The sequence below is a fragment of the Lithobates pipiens genome, unplaced genomic scaffold (genome assembly GCF_037356315.1).
Source record: "Lithobates pipiens isolate NorthernLeopardFrog02 unplaced genomic scaffold, aLitPip1_a1.2 Scaffold_63, whole genome shotgun sequence".
In the NCBI taxonomy this organism is placed as follows: Eukaryota; Metazoa; Chordata; class Amphibia; order Anura; family Ranidae; genus Lithobates; species Lithobates pipiens.
In genome coordinates this window covers 1,109,804-1,122,457 of record NW_027507885.1, presented here as the reverse complement: position 1 = coordinate 1,122,457, position 12,654 = coordinate 1,109,804, and the positions used below count along the sequence as shown (strand labels likewise).

Here is a 12,654-nt window from a genome sequence, read left to right as displayed (position 1 = left end):
TGATGGACCTTCATTTTATAATGACTCACACAGGAGAAGGCGCCAGATGTTGGGTCATTAGAGGAGAAATCAGTTGATATACCTCCATCTATATTGATTGGACCGGGATACCCCTAAAGGTTGCTAAGTGTTCCTTGAGCAAGGTTTATTTTTCTTTATGGTACATCATTGGACACAGGAGTTAATATTCCAGACTACTTGGGTTATGCTGCCACCTTCAGGTCAATGGAACACTGACAAATCAAAGGTGGGCATCCCCGCCCAGACATAAAGCCTCAGGTTTTCGTGTCTTCAGGTGATGATGGTTGTCTCCCAAGATTTCCTTTTGTATGGACTTAGTCCTGATATCCTGGCCTGATGAGGTAGAGAAGGGCCACATCTGGATTGGTCACTGTAGCCTAATGACTAGGAAGGACTTTACCTGCATGTAATGGGGGGGTTTGGGGCTGTAATGTCTACTACCTGCATGATCTAGCAAACTCCAGGGTAGGGTGTCCGTTCCAGATCACCCAACCTCCTGGATTTTCCTGTGTAAGGCGCTAGTGACCAATCTCCTCCATCTGTTTCCTCAGACTTATGGAATCTCTGTTTAAAGTCCACCTGGAGAAGCTGAGTTTGGAGGAGAAGGGGAAAGATCTTCAGTCTTATCTGATCCCACTGGAGATCGAGCTGAAGAACAGCACCATAAAGCCTGACCCATGTCCTCTCATTATACCCAACCCTGGCTTTGCTGCCATTCATGACTACGCCGGATGGGTCAGTGAAGAGTGTCAGGAGCCTTCAGAGATGGAAAGTAAGTAGAACCGTTGAGGCTGACCATTCTATGATGTCAGAAGACTTGGCTGGTCTCCGTGATAAGGATGTTAAATGATCGATACATTGCATGGGTGCTGGGGACCCAGGGTTTGATCAGTAATGGGGGGGAGAATGTCTGGTGACTAGGGATTGGTTGGGGGGGGGGGGGCGAAGCTGGGGATTCGGGGATTGTTCAGTTAGTCGGTTTTTAGGTCCTAAATACACACCGGTCTTTGCGTCTAAGGTCTAAAGCTTATATACCATACTGTGTGAATGGAGGGTTTACGCTCCGCCTATTGGGTGAATGGAGGGTTTACGCTCCGCCTATTGGGTGAATGGAGGGTTTACGCTCCGCCTATTGGGTGAACGGAGGGTTTAAGCTCCGCCTATTGGGTGAACGGAGGGTGTTTACGCTCCGCCTATTGGGTGAACGGAGGGTGTTTACGCTCCGCCTATTGGGTGAACGGAGGGTGTTTACGCTCCGCCTATTGGGTGAACGGAGGGTGTTTACGCTCCGCCTATTGGTGAACGGAGGGTGTTTACGCTCCGCCTAATGTGCTCCTTCTTTTTTGTTTGTTTTTTTTTTTTTTGCTCCGTACAGCTGTGGTAAAACAGTGGTGCCTAACATGGACCATGTGCAAGGCATTGTGGGGCCAGCTGCGGGACCTGGAGGCCAGCTTAGATGAAACCAACCAGTATGTAGAGAGATACAGCGCAGGAAGGCCTTCTCCCATTGGTTGGCTGAAACAGCGGTTGATCGCATTGAGTCGGAGGTGGTGATGCACCAAAAGGAACGTCCCATCGAGGCCGTCTTCAGCTACCTGACCGGCTGCCGTATCAGTGAGGCATGTCGGCTGGCGCAGAGATCTGGTGAGTGCTTGGCGTGTGTACATATAACCTCTTTATTCATTAAGGGGCGCTGTGTGTGTTTGTGGACAGCAGAGGCTTCTTTTCCTAGCTGTGTGATGTCTTTGCAGGGGACCATCGGCTCTCTATGATGTTGTCACAGTTGGTGGGCAGTCAGCATCTACAGGAACTGATGCGTATGCAGCTGGAGGATTGGCAGAAGCAGCAGGTGGACCGCTTCATCCAGGAGGAGAGGCTGAAGGTCTATGTGCTCTTATCTGGCACTGCAGTAAGTACAGGCCTTCCGAGTGGCGCTTTCCCATCCATGGGCGGGTCTCTTTTTAGTAGGGTGTGTCCCCACCCCCGGGCGGGGTCTCCCCCCTTTTAGAGCAGTGCGTCCCTATCCCCGGGCGGGTCTCCCCTTTTTTAGTACGGTGCGTCCCTATCCCCGGGCGGGTCTCCCCTTTTTTTAGTACGGTGCGTCCCTATCCCCGGGCGGGTCTCCCCTTTTTTTAGTACGGTGCGTCCCTATCCCCGGGCGGGTCTCCCCTTTTTTTTAGTACGGTGCGTCCCTATCCCCGGGCGGGTCTCCCCTTTTTTTAGTACGGTGCGTCCCTATCCCCGGGCGGGTCTCCCCCTTTTTAGAGCAGTGCGTCCCTATCCCCGGGCGGGTCTCCCCTTTTTTAGTACGGTGCGTCCCTATCCCCGGGCGGGTCTCCCCTTTTTTTAGTACGGTGCGTCCCTATCCCCGGGCGGGTCTCCCCTTTTTTTTAGTACGGTGCGTCCCTATCCCCGGGCGGGTCTCCCCCTTTTTTTAGAGCGGTGCGTCCCTATCCCCGGGCGGGTCTCTGCTCACAATGCCCGGTGGTCACAAGGCAGGCTTCTGGGGATAAATCTACAAGGAAAGATGTCCCAAATCATTTCCCTCACCCTCCTAGATCTTCTGTAGTCATCCTGTACAGGAAGGGGAACGTAAATGAGGACTTGGTGAAAGCTCGGTGCTGCACTTGTTCTGCCAATCCAATGTAACCATGAGTGTGTTCTCTCCCCCTCCCCCCCTAGGTATGGCAATCATCTGATAAGAAATCTATCAACGTCTGCTCACAGCTGGACTGGAAGCGAGCGTTGGCTGTTCACCTCTGGTACATGCTCCCACCTACCGCCTCCATCGCCCAGGCACTACAAAAATATGAGGAGGCTTTTCAGGTAGCAGTTCTCCATTGACACGGACTGCCAGATAACAAGACTGACTCCTCCCCTTCTACTGACTGCCAGATAACGGGACTGACTCCTCCCTTCTACTGACTGCCAGATAACGGGACTGACTCCTCCCCTTCTACTGACTGCCAGATAACGGGACTGACTCCTCCCCTTCTACTGACTGCCAGATAACGGGACTGACTCTCCCCTTCTACTGACTGCCAGATAACGGGACTGACTCCTCCCCTTCTACTGACTGCCAGATAACGGGACTGACTCCTCCCCTTCTACTGACTGCCAGATAACGGGACTGACTCCTCCCCTTCTACTGACTGCCAGATAACGGGACTGACTCCTCCCCTTCTACTGACTGCCAGATAACGGGACTGACCCCTCCCCTTCTACTGACTGCCAGATAACGGGACTGACTCCTCCCCTTCTACTGACTGCCAGATAACGGGACTGACTCCTCCTCCTTCTACTGACTGCAGATAACGGGACTGACTGCTCCTCCTCCTACTGACTGCCAGATAACGGGACTGACTGCTCCTCCTCCTACTGACTGCCAGATAACGGGACTGACTGCTCCTCCTCCTCCTCCTTCTACTGACTGCCAGATAACGGGACTGACTGCTCCTCCTCCTCCTCCTGACTGCCAGATAACGGGACTGACTGCTCCTCCTCCTCCTCCTTCTACTGACTGCCAGATAACGGGACTGACTGCTCCTCCTCCTCCTCCTTCTACTGACTGCCAGATAACGGGACTGACTGCTCCTCCTCCTCCTCCTTCTACTGACTGCCAGATAACGGGACTGATGGACTGCTCTTTTTCTTTCCTTTTTTTTTTTTTTTCCCTCCTCCCCCAGGTGTCAGATGAGGGGCAGTGCTATGCATCCTACCCTCTGCCTTCATACCTGGAGAACGCTGACCTTGCTATGGAGTCTGAAACCTTCCCACCATCTATGCAGAGAGATGTCTGCTTCCACCTTCTGAAGCTGTACAGTGACAGGTGAGAGGCGCCTTGTGTTGTAGAGTAGACTTGGCCCGGTCACTTTTATCCAACTTCCGTCCTATGAGATTCCTTCAAATTAAAGCGGGAGTAAACCCAGTTTCAAAAAACACATGCCGGAAATGCTAACTTTCACATTGGTTGTGCTCTCAACCAAACTTTCAAACCATCCAATGGCTGGTGTCATAACTGATCACATGTGCAGCATTATGGCAGTTGAAGAATTAAGGCCAAGATGGCAGCTTCCTTGACTGAAAACGATAGAGGGGTTTACTTCCACTTTGAAGAAAAGGTGGGTAAAAAAACGATTGTGTCAAAGGGTGAACTTGTCTCCTTAGTCAACCCCAATGTTGACTCAAGCTGTCTCGTAGACCATCACAGAGAGAGATATAGATACATATATATAGATACATATATATATATATATATATATATATATATATATATATGAGAGAGAGAGCCCCAAAATATAGCTAAATACCCATTATAAAAGAAAACATTCTTTCTTTTAACAAATAAGTTTAGAACACATTTTCTGTCCTCACACACCTAGTGGCTGAAGATATTGCCTAAATTTACCAGGTAAGTCATTAGAATTCACCAACCAGTGGCGAGTGAGCCAAACTTTTTGGGCTGAGCTTATGATAATTTTATGAGCTTATTGTCCCAAGATGGTATAAAGTAATGTGAGGACCCCAAGGAAGGGATCAAAGCCCTACACACCAGATACCACCCCCCCCCCCCCCCCCCCCATAAGATCAAGAAGTCTGCTGATATTTGACCACTCCCCATCTTGCTGGACCTGGTGACTGGAACCACTCCATGTACTGAGAGATTGGCGGACATCTTCCCCTTTTTAAGCTGTTGGTAAGATACAGATCATGCAAATCCTAGTTATCTTTTCTCTCAATTGTAGGGATTATATTTTATAGTTCATGTATTGACATTGATTGTCTGGGTTGTGTATGATTTGATTGTAGCCGTGATTAGGGGAATTCAGACAAACTTGTTTACATCCATTTACATTTCTGTGCTCCCAGGGAGAGGAGTATTGTCACATTTAATTTTAGAAGCTCTGTTGGTTTAATATTTATTTTAAATTGTTTTTCTGTTGAATCCGTGAGACGTACTTTGGATTCCTTCCGTCTGGAGAAATTCAGAGGACCGTTTCCCCGAGTGACCAGGGATATTGTGTTCTTGAATGTAAAGCGTGAATCTCCGCACATATTCTTCCAACAGACCAATTTGGGCTCCCTGATTAAATTGTTATATTTAGATACATTGTTCATTGCTGTGTTGATGTTTTAATAATGTGTGTGAAATATCGCCGGACATTCCAGTTCTGTATGACATTATATTAATATACTTGTTAATTAGGTGAAATTATTTACTTATTCATTTTTTGTTGGGCGATATTTATATAGTGGTAAGAAAATTTTTGAACTCAAGGATTGTGGTCCATACTGATTTACCGTAAGGTTGGAGGCACTGAGAAATAAAACACTGAGATCTTAATGAAAATTCCGTACCACACTCGCAGCAATATTCTCTCTGCTGATTGGGGCTCAGGGTGAGGTCATGGTTGATTTTCTCTGGTGATTGGCGCTCAGGATTGGGTTTTTGGGGATCTTCAGTGGTAGGTGGGGCTCAGGATGAGGTTATGGGGGACCATCCCTGTGAGATGAGGCTCAGATGTGGTTACCAGGGATATTTTGTGGTTACTGGCCTTTCTCTGTCTATATAATTGGGGTTTTCATCTTGTGTCTCTCCTCTGTGTAGGTCTTACGACCTCCGCCAGCTCTTAGACCCCCGAAGTATCACCTCTGACCCCTTGGACTATCGTCTCAGCTGGCACCTCTGGATGGTACTACAGGCCTTAAATTACACCCACCTGTCAGCGCAGAGCCAGGGAGTGCTGCACACCAGCTATGCCGCTCAGCTGGAGAATGTGGGGCTGTGGGAGTGGGCCGTCTTTGTCATCCTTCACATCCCTGACCCCATGTAAGTAGTCCTCATGTCATTCCTCCGTATCATCCTTCACATCCCTGATCCCATGTAAGTAGTCCTCATGTCATTCCTCCGTATCATCCCTCACATCTCTGACCCCCTGTAAGTAGTCCTCATGTCATTCCTCCGTATCATCCCTCACATCTCTGACCCCCTGTAAGTAGTCCTCATGCCAATCCTGTTAGTCATGTAAGTGATACTTCAGTATTAGAATTGTCTGCTATCAATAAAGGAGGACTCTTCCTCGAATCTGGGAACACACCTTGGCTCAGCTTGGCTCCTCCCTTTCTTTAGTGTTCGGGAGTCGGCTCTGCGAGAGCTTCTGAACCGACACTGCATCCTACGAGAGACTCCGGAGTCACTGATGAAGGAGAAGTTCCTGATTGAGAAGCTCTGCATCCCAGCACAATGGATCCACGAGGCCAAAGCCATCCGTTCCAGGAGAGAAGGAGACCAACACAAAGAGGCCATCTACCTCCTGAGAGCCGGCCACTGGAACCAATGTCACCGGCTGGTCTCCCGCCATCTGGCTTCAGGTCAGCACCACAACCTCCTCTTTAAGCATTCTGTACAGACGGGTCTCCGGGGAGGGTGTCTTTAATGTCCTTTTTTGTCTTCCAGATGCCATCATAAATGAGAATTATTCCTACCTACACAGCTTCTTAGATGAATTGTCCCGTCCCGAGAACTGCGTCCACATCCAGGGTTGGGATACGGCAGGACAGGTCTGCTTGGATTACATCACTATCATAGAGATGCTGAACAGTATCCGGCAGGTGAGGCTCAGGACCAGGTTATGAGGGGGTTGGGCGAGGGTAAAGAGGTGGATCTTCAGTGGGTGGGGCGGGTTTATAGAGAGGGGCTCTTCTCTGGTCAGTGAAACTCAGGATGAGGTTATGAGGGATCTTCTCTGGGAGATGGAGTTTAGGAGAAGCTATGGTGGGTAGGGCTCAGGTTGAGGTTATGGTGGATCTTCCCTGGTGGGTGGTTAAAGCGATAGTCTAGTCTTGTTTTAAAAAAAATAAATAAATCGTACTTGCCTGCTCTATGTAGTGGTTTTGCATAGAACAGCCCGGATCCTTTTCTTGGGTCCCCGTTCGGCGCTCTCAGCTCCTCCTTCCTGCCGGTTGCCCCCACAGCAAGCAGCTTGCTGTGGGGGGGGGGGTCACCCAAGCAGGCTCGCTTTCAACCTGTGGCTCGGAGTCCATTCACACACAAAGCTGCGGCTCGGCACCTTCGTCTCCAGATTGGCTCACTGGCTGTAATTGACAGCAGTGGGAGCCAATGGCTCCCGCTGCTGCCAAAAGCCAACCAGAAATTGGAGTTCCTGGAAAGGCAAGGCTCTCTTGGACATTGCTGAATGAGGGGGGGGGGGGGGGCGGCTCAGGTAAATATAGGGGCGGGGGGGCGCTGTTGCACACAGGTGTGTTGTTTTTTTTTTTTTTTTTTTACCTTCATGCCTAGACTGCACCTTGTGCTTTGTACAGCCACTTTAAGCTGGATCTTCTGTGGTGGGTGGAACTCTTCACACTTTTTATTTCTCACATTCGAGTCCCATAGACTTTAACGGTGTTTGAATGTTTGCGCTAACTTTCGGTCCGTTTGCATGTTCTAGATACGAACCGAACCGGTGGGGGGTGGCTGGTGTTTGGCCTATCCCTAGTATCTAAATTTCCTATCAAATGTACCAGTTGCCGACCACCTGAAGTACATATATTGCGAGTGGGTGACAGCTACAAACTAAGTGACCCTGTTTCACCTAGCACATGTGTACTGGTGTGCCCCCCTGGCATGTGCATCTTCTCTGGATGGCAGGATTCAGGGTGAGGTTATGGTTTATGTTCTCACCCCTCTGAGGCCCAATCACCAGAGAACATAAACCACATCCTCCCCTCTCTGAGGCCCAATCACTAGAGAACAAACCATAACCTCTGGTGATTGGGCCTCTGGGTGAGGATATGGTTTATGTTCTCTGGTGATTGGGCCTCTGGGTGAGGTTATGGTTTGTTCTCTGGTGATTGGGCCTCTGGGTGAGGTTATGGTTTGTTCTCTGGTGATTGGTCCTCTGGGTGAGGTTATGGTTGATATTCTCCGGTGATTGGGCCTCTGGGTGAGGATATGGTTGATTATTCTCTGGTGATTGATTCTCTTGTGAGGTTATGGTTTGTTCTCTGGTGATTGGTCCTCTGGGTGAGGTTATGGTTTGTTCTCTAGTGATTGGGTCTCTGGGTGAGGATATGGTTTGTTCTCTGGTGATTGGGCCTCTGGGTGAGGATATGATTTATGTTCTCTGGTGATTGGTCCTCTCCTGAGGTTATGGTTTGTTCTCTGGTGATTGGTCCTCTCCTGAGGTTATGGTTTGTTCTCTGGTGATTGGGCCTCTGGGTGAGGATATGATTTATGTTCTCTGGTGATTGGTCCTCTCCTGAGGTTATGGTTTGTTCTCTGGTGATTGGTCCTCTCCTGAGGTTATGGTTTGTTCTCTGGTGATTGGGCCTCTGGGTGAGGTTATCACTAGAGAATATCGGGCATCTTCTTCAGTGGTGATTGGGGCACAGGGTGAGGTTATGGGAGACCTTTGCTGCAAGGTGAGACTTGGGGTGTGGTTACCATGGATCTTTTGTGGTGGTTGGAGCTCAGAACGATGTTGTGGGGAATTTCTTCTGTGACGGGTGGGGCTCAGGGTGAGGTTATGGGGGGGGTTCCGGGGGATGAAGGATGACCGATTTTCTCTTTTTCTCTTGTAGAGTGACTGTTCGGTGTACGAGTTGGAGAGGTTACACAATAAAGTAATCTCCGTCTGTAACCGGGTGGAGCAGATCCAATGCTACAAATCCAAAGACAGGTTGGCTCAGTCCGGTAAGTGGTGGGCAATCCTTATCCTGGGTTTAGCTGGAACCACCAATGGAAAGTCCTGGGCCTGGTGATTATATGATGGAATGGGGGGGGGGGGGGTTATTATGTCAGGGAACTTCCCTCACTTTATTGGTGGATTCCTGTACAAGTTTTATTTTTTGTCCCTGGTCATTCAGCACTTCGAGTAGAAACCATATCTCTATGCTGGACATATGGGGGGGGGGGGGGGGGGTTGGGAGGGGGCAGTGCTGAACCTATTTGGGGGGGGGGGGGGAGGGGGTTGCTCTAGCGCTGGACAGAAATTCCTCCCATTGGAGGGAATGGGCAGTAGAAACCTGGCTCGGTGAATGTTTGGCGTCTTCGGCGTACCGACTCTCTTCTAACCAAGTTTTGTTCTTCCTTTCCAGAAATGGCGAAACGCGTCGCCAACATCCTCCGCGTCGTCCTTCGTTTACAGCATTCCCCGGAATCTGACGACACAGCCGACCTCCAGCGAGTCCCTCTCAGACTCCTCGCCCCCCACATCGGCCGACTCCCCATGCCAGAGGACTATGCTATGGAAGAACTCCGCAGTCTCACACAGTCTTACTTGAGAGAACTGACTTTGCGCAGCCAGTAGAGGGCGGCCTTGTCTGGTCATGTGATTTATTTTTTTTTCCTCCGGAAAGCCTTTTGTATTTTCAGCCCCCCTTCCCCCTCCCCCCCTGGAGAGCCGGCTCAGAGGCCGGGAGGTGCCATTTCCTGCAGGCAGACTGCTGAATGTGAACCACAAATTAAAGGAGAAGTCCAAGATTCCTATAGAAATAAAGCCGGCTCTCCCTCTGCCCACCCTCTGGTGCCAGTCGGGTGTCTGGTTTCAATAGAGACATCTTCATTAGTTTGGGGCCCTGTAGTATTGATACCAGTCACCCTGTAGGTGGGTAGAGAAGGCCGGGGCTGGGGGAGGGGGGAGAGTATTTTTATTGGTGTGTGTGTGTGTATGTATGTAAAAAAAATCTTCCACTTCTCCTTTTAATGACGTCCTCCTGTGATTGGTCGATTATGGGAGGGGATGTCTGTATACGTTGTAATGACGTCCTCCTTAGATGAGGTGATGGGAGGAATGATCATTGTAATGATGTCCTCCTGTGATTGGTCGATGATGGGAAGGGGTGTCGGTATGTGTTGTAGTCATTCAGACTTTTCCTATGTACAGAGTTTTTTTATGTGGATTGTGTGGCTCTCCTGGACCGGCGTGAATTTCCTTCACACCTCCCGGACCCGTCTGCCAAAGTAGGAGGAGCTTCTGGTTGGGTGTCACAATGATGCATTTGATTTGCTCGGCCTATTGCTGTTCTCATTGCCTGTGTGGGTGTGTCGTCAGCCAGTGACCTGCAGCTGGGGGGCGCTCTGGTTGTCGGGGCCTCTCGATTAATTTAAAGGAAACCTGTACTGGGCTGTATGGCGTCTGAGCTCTTATCGGGGACCAGCTTCCGGCAACTGGGGACCATCACACCACCCCTACACACCGCCTGCTGATCCTTGATGGGGGCAGAGACTTTATACAACCCGTGGAACTTCAAGGGAACCAAGCGCCAGACTGAGGGTCACCAGATACGCTCAACACCCACCCCCCCCGGCGCTGGTGGCCTATCATTTTGAGTCTGCCCAGATATGAATGTTACCCCTGTCCCCAACCTTCCTGGCTGAGAGTTGCCCATCACCAGACCCTGGATGGCTGGGTTACCCAACTCTCTCCAGTAATGGGTATTACCCCTATCCCCCAACCCTCCCCATTACCCATCTCCCCAACCCTTCCGGCTGAGAGTTGCCCATCACCTGACCTTCAATGGCTGGGTCACCCAACCATCTCCAGCTGTGGGTATTACCCCTGTCCCCATTACCCCATCGCCCAACCCTCCCGGCTGAGAGTTGATCATCGCCTGACCCTCCAGCTGCCACCCAAATGTTCCTGGCCGGGAGAGTCCCTTTTTGTCACTCGCCTCTTTCCAGCTGTGAGTTGCCCATCACCCAACCTGTGTGTCTTCACCCCCCCAATCTTCTGGTTCTCCCCTGCTATGAGGGTGTCACCCCCACTCTCAAGGTCTCCCTAGGTGTGAGTGCCTCCCAATTTCCCGGTTCTCCCCGGCTGTGTGGAAGTGTCGGAGCCCCGCCCTCTGGCTTGGTGTGATGTGCGTTTGCCTAGTGTTGATGCATGGGTTATGAGAAATTTATTTTAAGAGAATTAATAAATACAAATTCATTTTTTTGTTTTTTTTTGTTTTCAGAACTTTTTAATAAAACTTTACAATGCAGTTTCAGTTTGGTGTGATCTGTATGTTGGGGGCAGCTCTGGTCTTATCTGGATTTGTGGGTGTGCCATTCTGCCTCCTGTGTGTACTGTTCCACAACCCCCCCCCGCTCTTGTCCCCTTCTCCGCATGGCAAAGGGTTAGAGGTGGGATGGGTGGTGAGAGCTGCCCTATCGTTTAAGTTATCAAGCCAGTGACTGGTTGCTAGGACCACCCATCTTGGCAACCATTCACCCACCTAACAGTAAAATGAGGGTCTGTGACATGATTGGGGGGTGTTGGGGGTTGTATTGTAAAGGGAAGGCCTGTGATGTACATCACGGGGACACAGAGCCATAGTAATTACTATGTGGGTTATAGTCCACCTTCAGGCGATGGACACTGGCACACCCTAAACAGGAAGTTGCCTCCCTATATAACTCCTCCCACGACTGGGAGTACCTCAGTTTTTCGCCAGTGTCTAAGGTGTTGGTCACGAGTGAAGATGTTCTGTGCTGATCTCCTCTGGAGCAATCCTTGCTGGGGCAAGCCATGCAGTCGAGTCCATTCAAAGTGTCTTTTTGGCCGAATTGAATGGTATCCGGGCCTCGTGTCCAAAGAAACAAGGTTTTGCCTGTAACACTTTTCTTTTTTAGAGAGCTGGACCCCAGGATCCAGTACTTTTTGGTATGAAGGCCATAAAGTTTTACTGGCGGTGGTGCTATACGGGTCCAGGATTGTGGGTTTCCCCAAGGATCCAAAGGCTCCTGAAGGTTTAACGGAACCCACCATGAAGGGTGAAGATTGGGTCTGTTGGTTTTACCACAGAAAACCCTTGCGGTGGGAAAGGTAAGTGGAGTTACAAGAGTTTCCGTCTCCTTGTTTTCTCAGATCATACATTCCTAAGGATCCAGAGAAAAAGATCTTTCTCTCAAGCATTGGACCATCTTTTGGCAAAAGGTGTTCATGGTGGCCCCCATGTAAGAGCAGAGGTTGGGGTTTGGTTAAATCCAAATGGACTTTCTGGATCTCAAAAATCTAAAATTCAATTCCTTTTTATATAATCTTTTTTTCCCTAATCGTCTTTCAGGACAGCCACTATGAGAGATAGACTCCTCCTCTTCCTCTGGAAACACTGTGCCAGCCCATAAATTCTTACTTCCCCTGCCGGACCTCAGTTATTAGTGTTTCCTCCGGCGGGGAGACACTGTGCAAGGAACCAGGCCGATCAGCTGGGGAGGCTGTGGCCGTTTTGTCGTTAAAAGAACCCGGTTGAAAGAAGCAGGGGCTTCGTTTGGAGAAAGCTGGGTTCAAACCGTTCGAAACCAACGTCCGCGTGTCGGACGGGTCGAACGGTTTACTTACCTCACCAGGTACTGCCACCCCTTCCGAGTCGAGCGCGGCTTCAGGTCGTGGGGGACTCCTATCGCGTCTACAGGGACGCAGCTGGCAAGCCGTTCGGAAGATTTCCCTGTACATGGGTACAGTCCGCCCCTTTTTTTCTTTGAACCGAGCGGGCCGAACGACGGGCGACGTCGTATCCGGCGGAAACGAAGGCTTGACCTCGAAATACGATCGACTTCCGGTTCCGGGTCGTGGAGCTGATAGGAGGGCCGGGCACAAGCTGGAGATGAGTTCAGAACGTGCACAGGCAACGTGGAACTCTGTAGTA

At 50.2% G+C, this 12,654-nt stretch overlaps 1 protein-coding gene across 1 annotated transcript in view; it reads left to right on the top strand.

The window, feature by feature from the left end:
- LOC143958895 (nuclear pore complex protein Nup98-Nup96-like) overlaps positions 1 to 11,007 on the top strand; it is a 55,995-nt gene extending 44,988 nt beyond the window's left edge. Inside the window, 11 exon segments of the mRNA XM_077467878.1 lie at positions 573 to 793; positions 1,397 to 1,498; positions 1,501 to 1,665; positions 1,773 to 1,930; positions 2,704 to 2,847; positions 3,708 to 3,850; positions 5,630 to 5,851; positions 6,152 to 6,393; positions 6,479 to 6,633; positions 8,605 to 8,716; positions 9,121 to 11,007. Of these exon segments, the coding sequence (XP_077324004.1) occupies positions 573 to 793; positions 1,397 to 1,498; positions 1,501 to 1,665; positions 1,773 to 1,930; positions 2,704 to 2,847; positions 3,708 to 3,850; positions 5,630 to 5,851; positions 6,152 to 6,393; positions 6,479 to 6,633; positions 8,605 to 8,716; positions 9,121 to 9,332 (1,876 nt within the window). The 3' untranslated portion in view covers positions 9,333 to 11,007.
- The last annotated feature ends 1,647 nt before the right edge of the window (positions 11,008 to 12,654 follow it).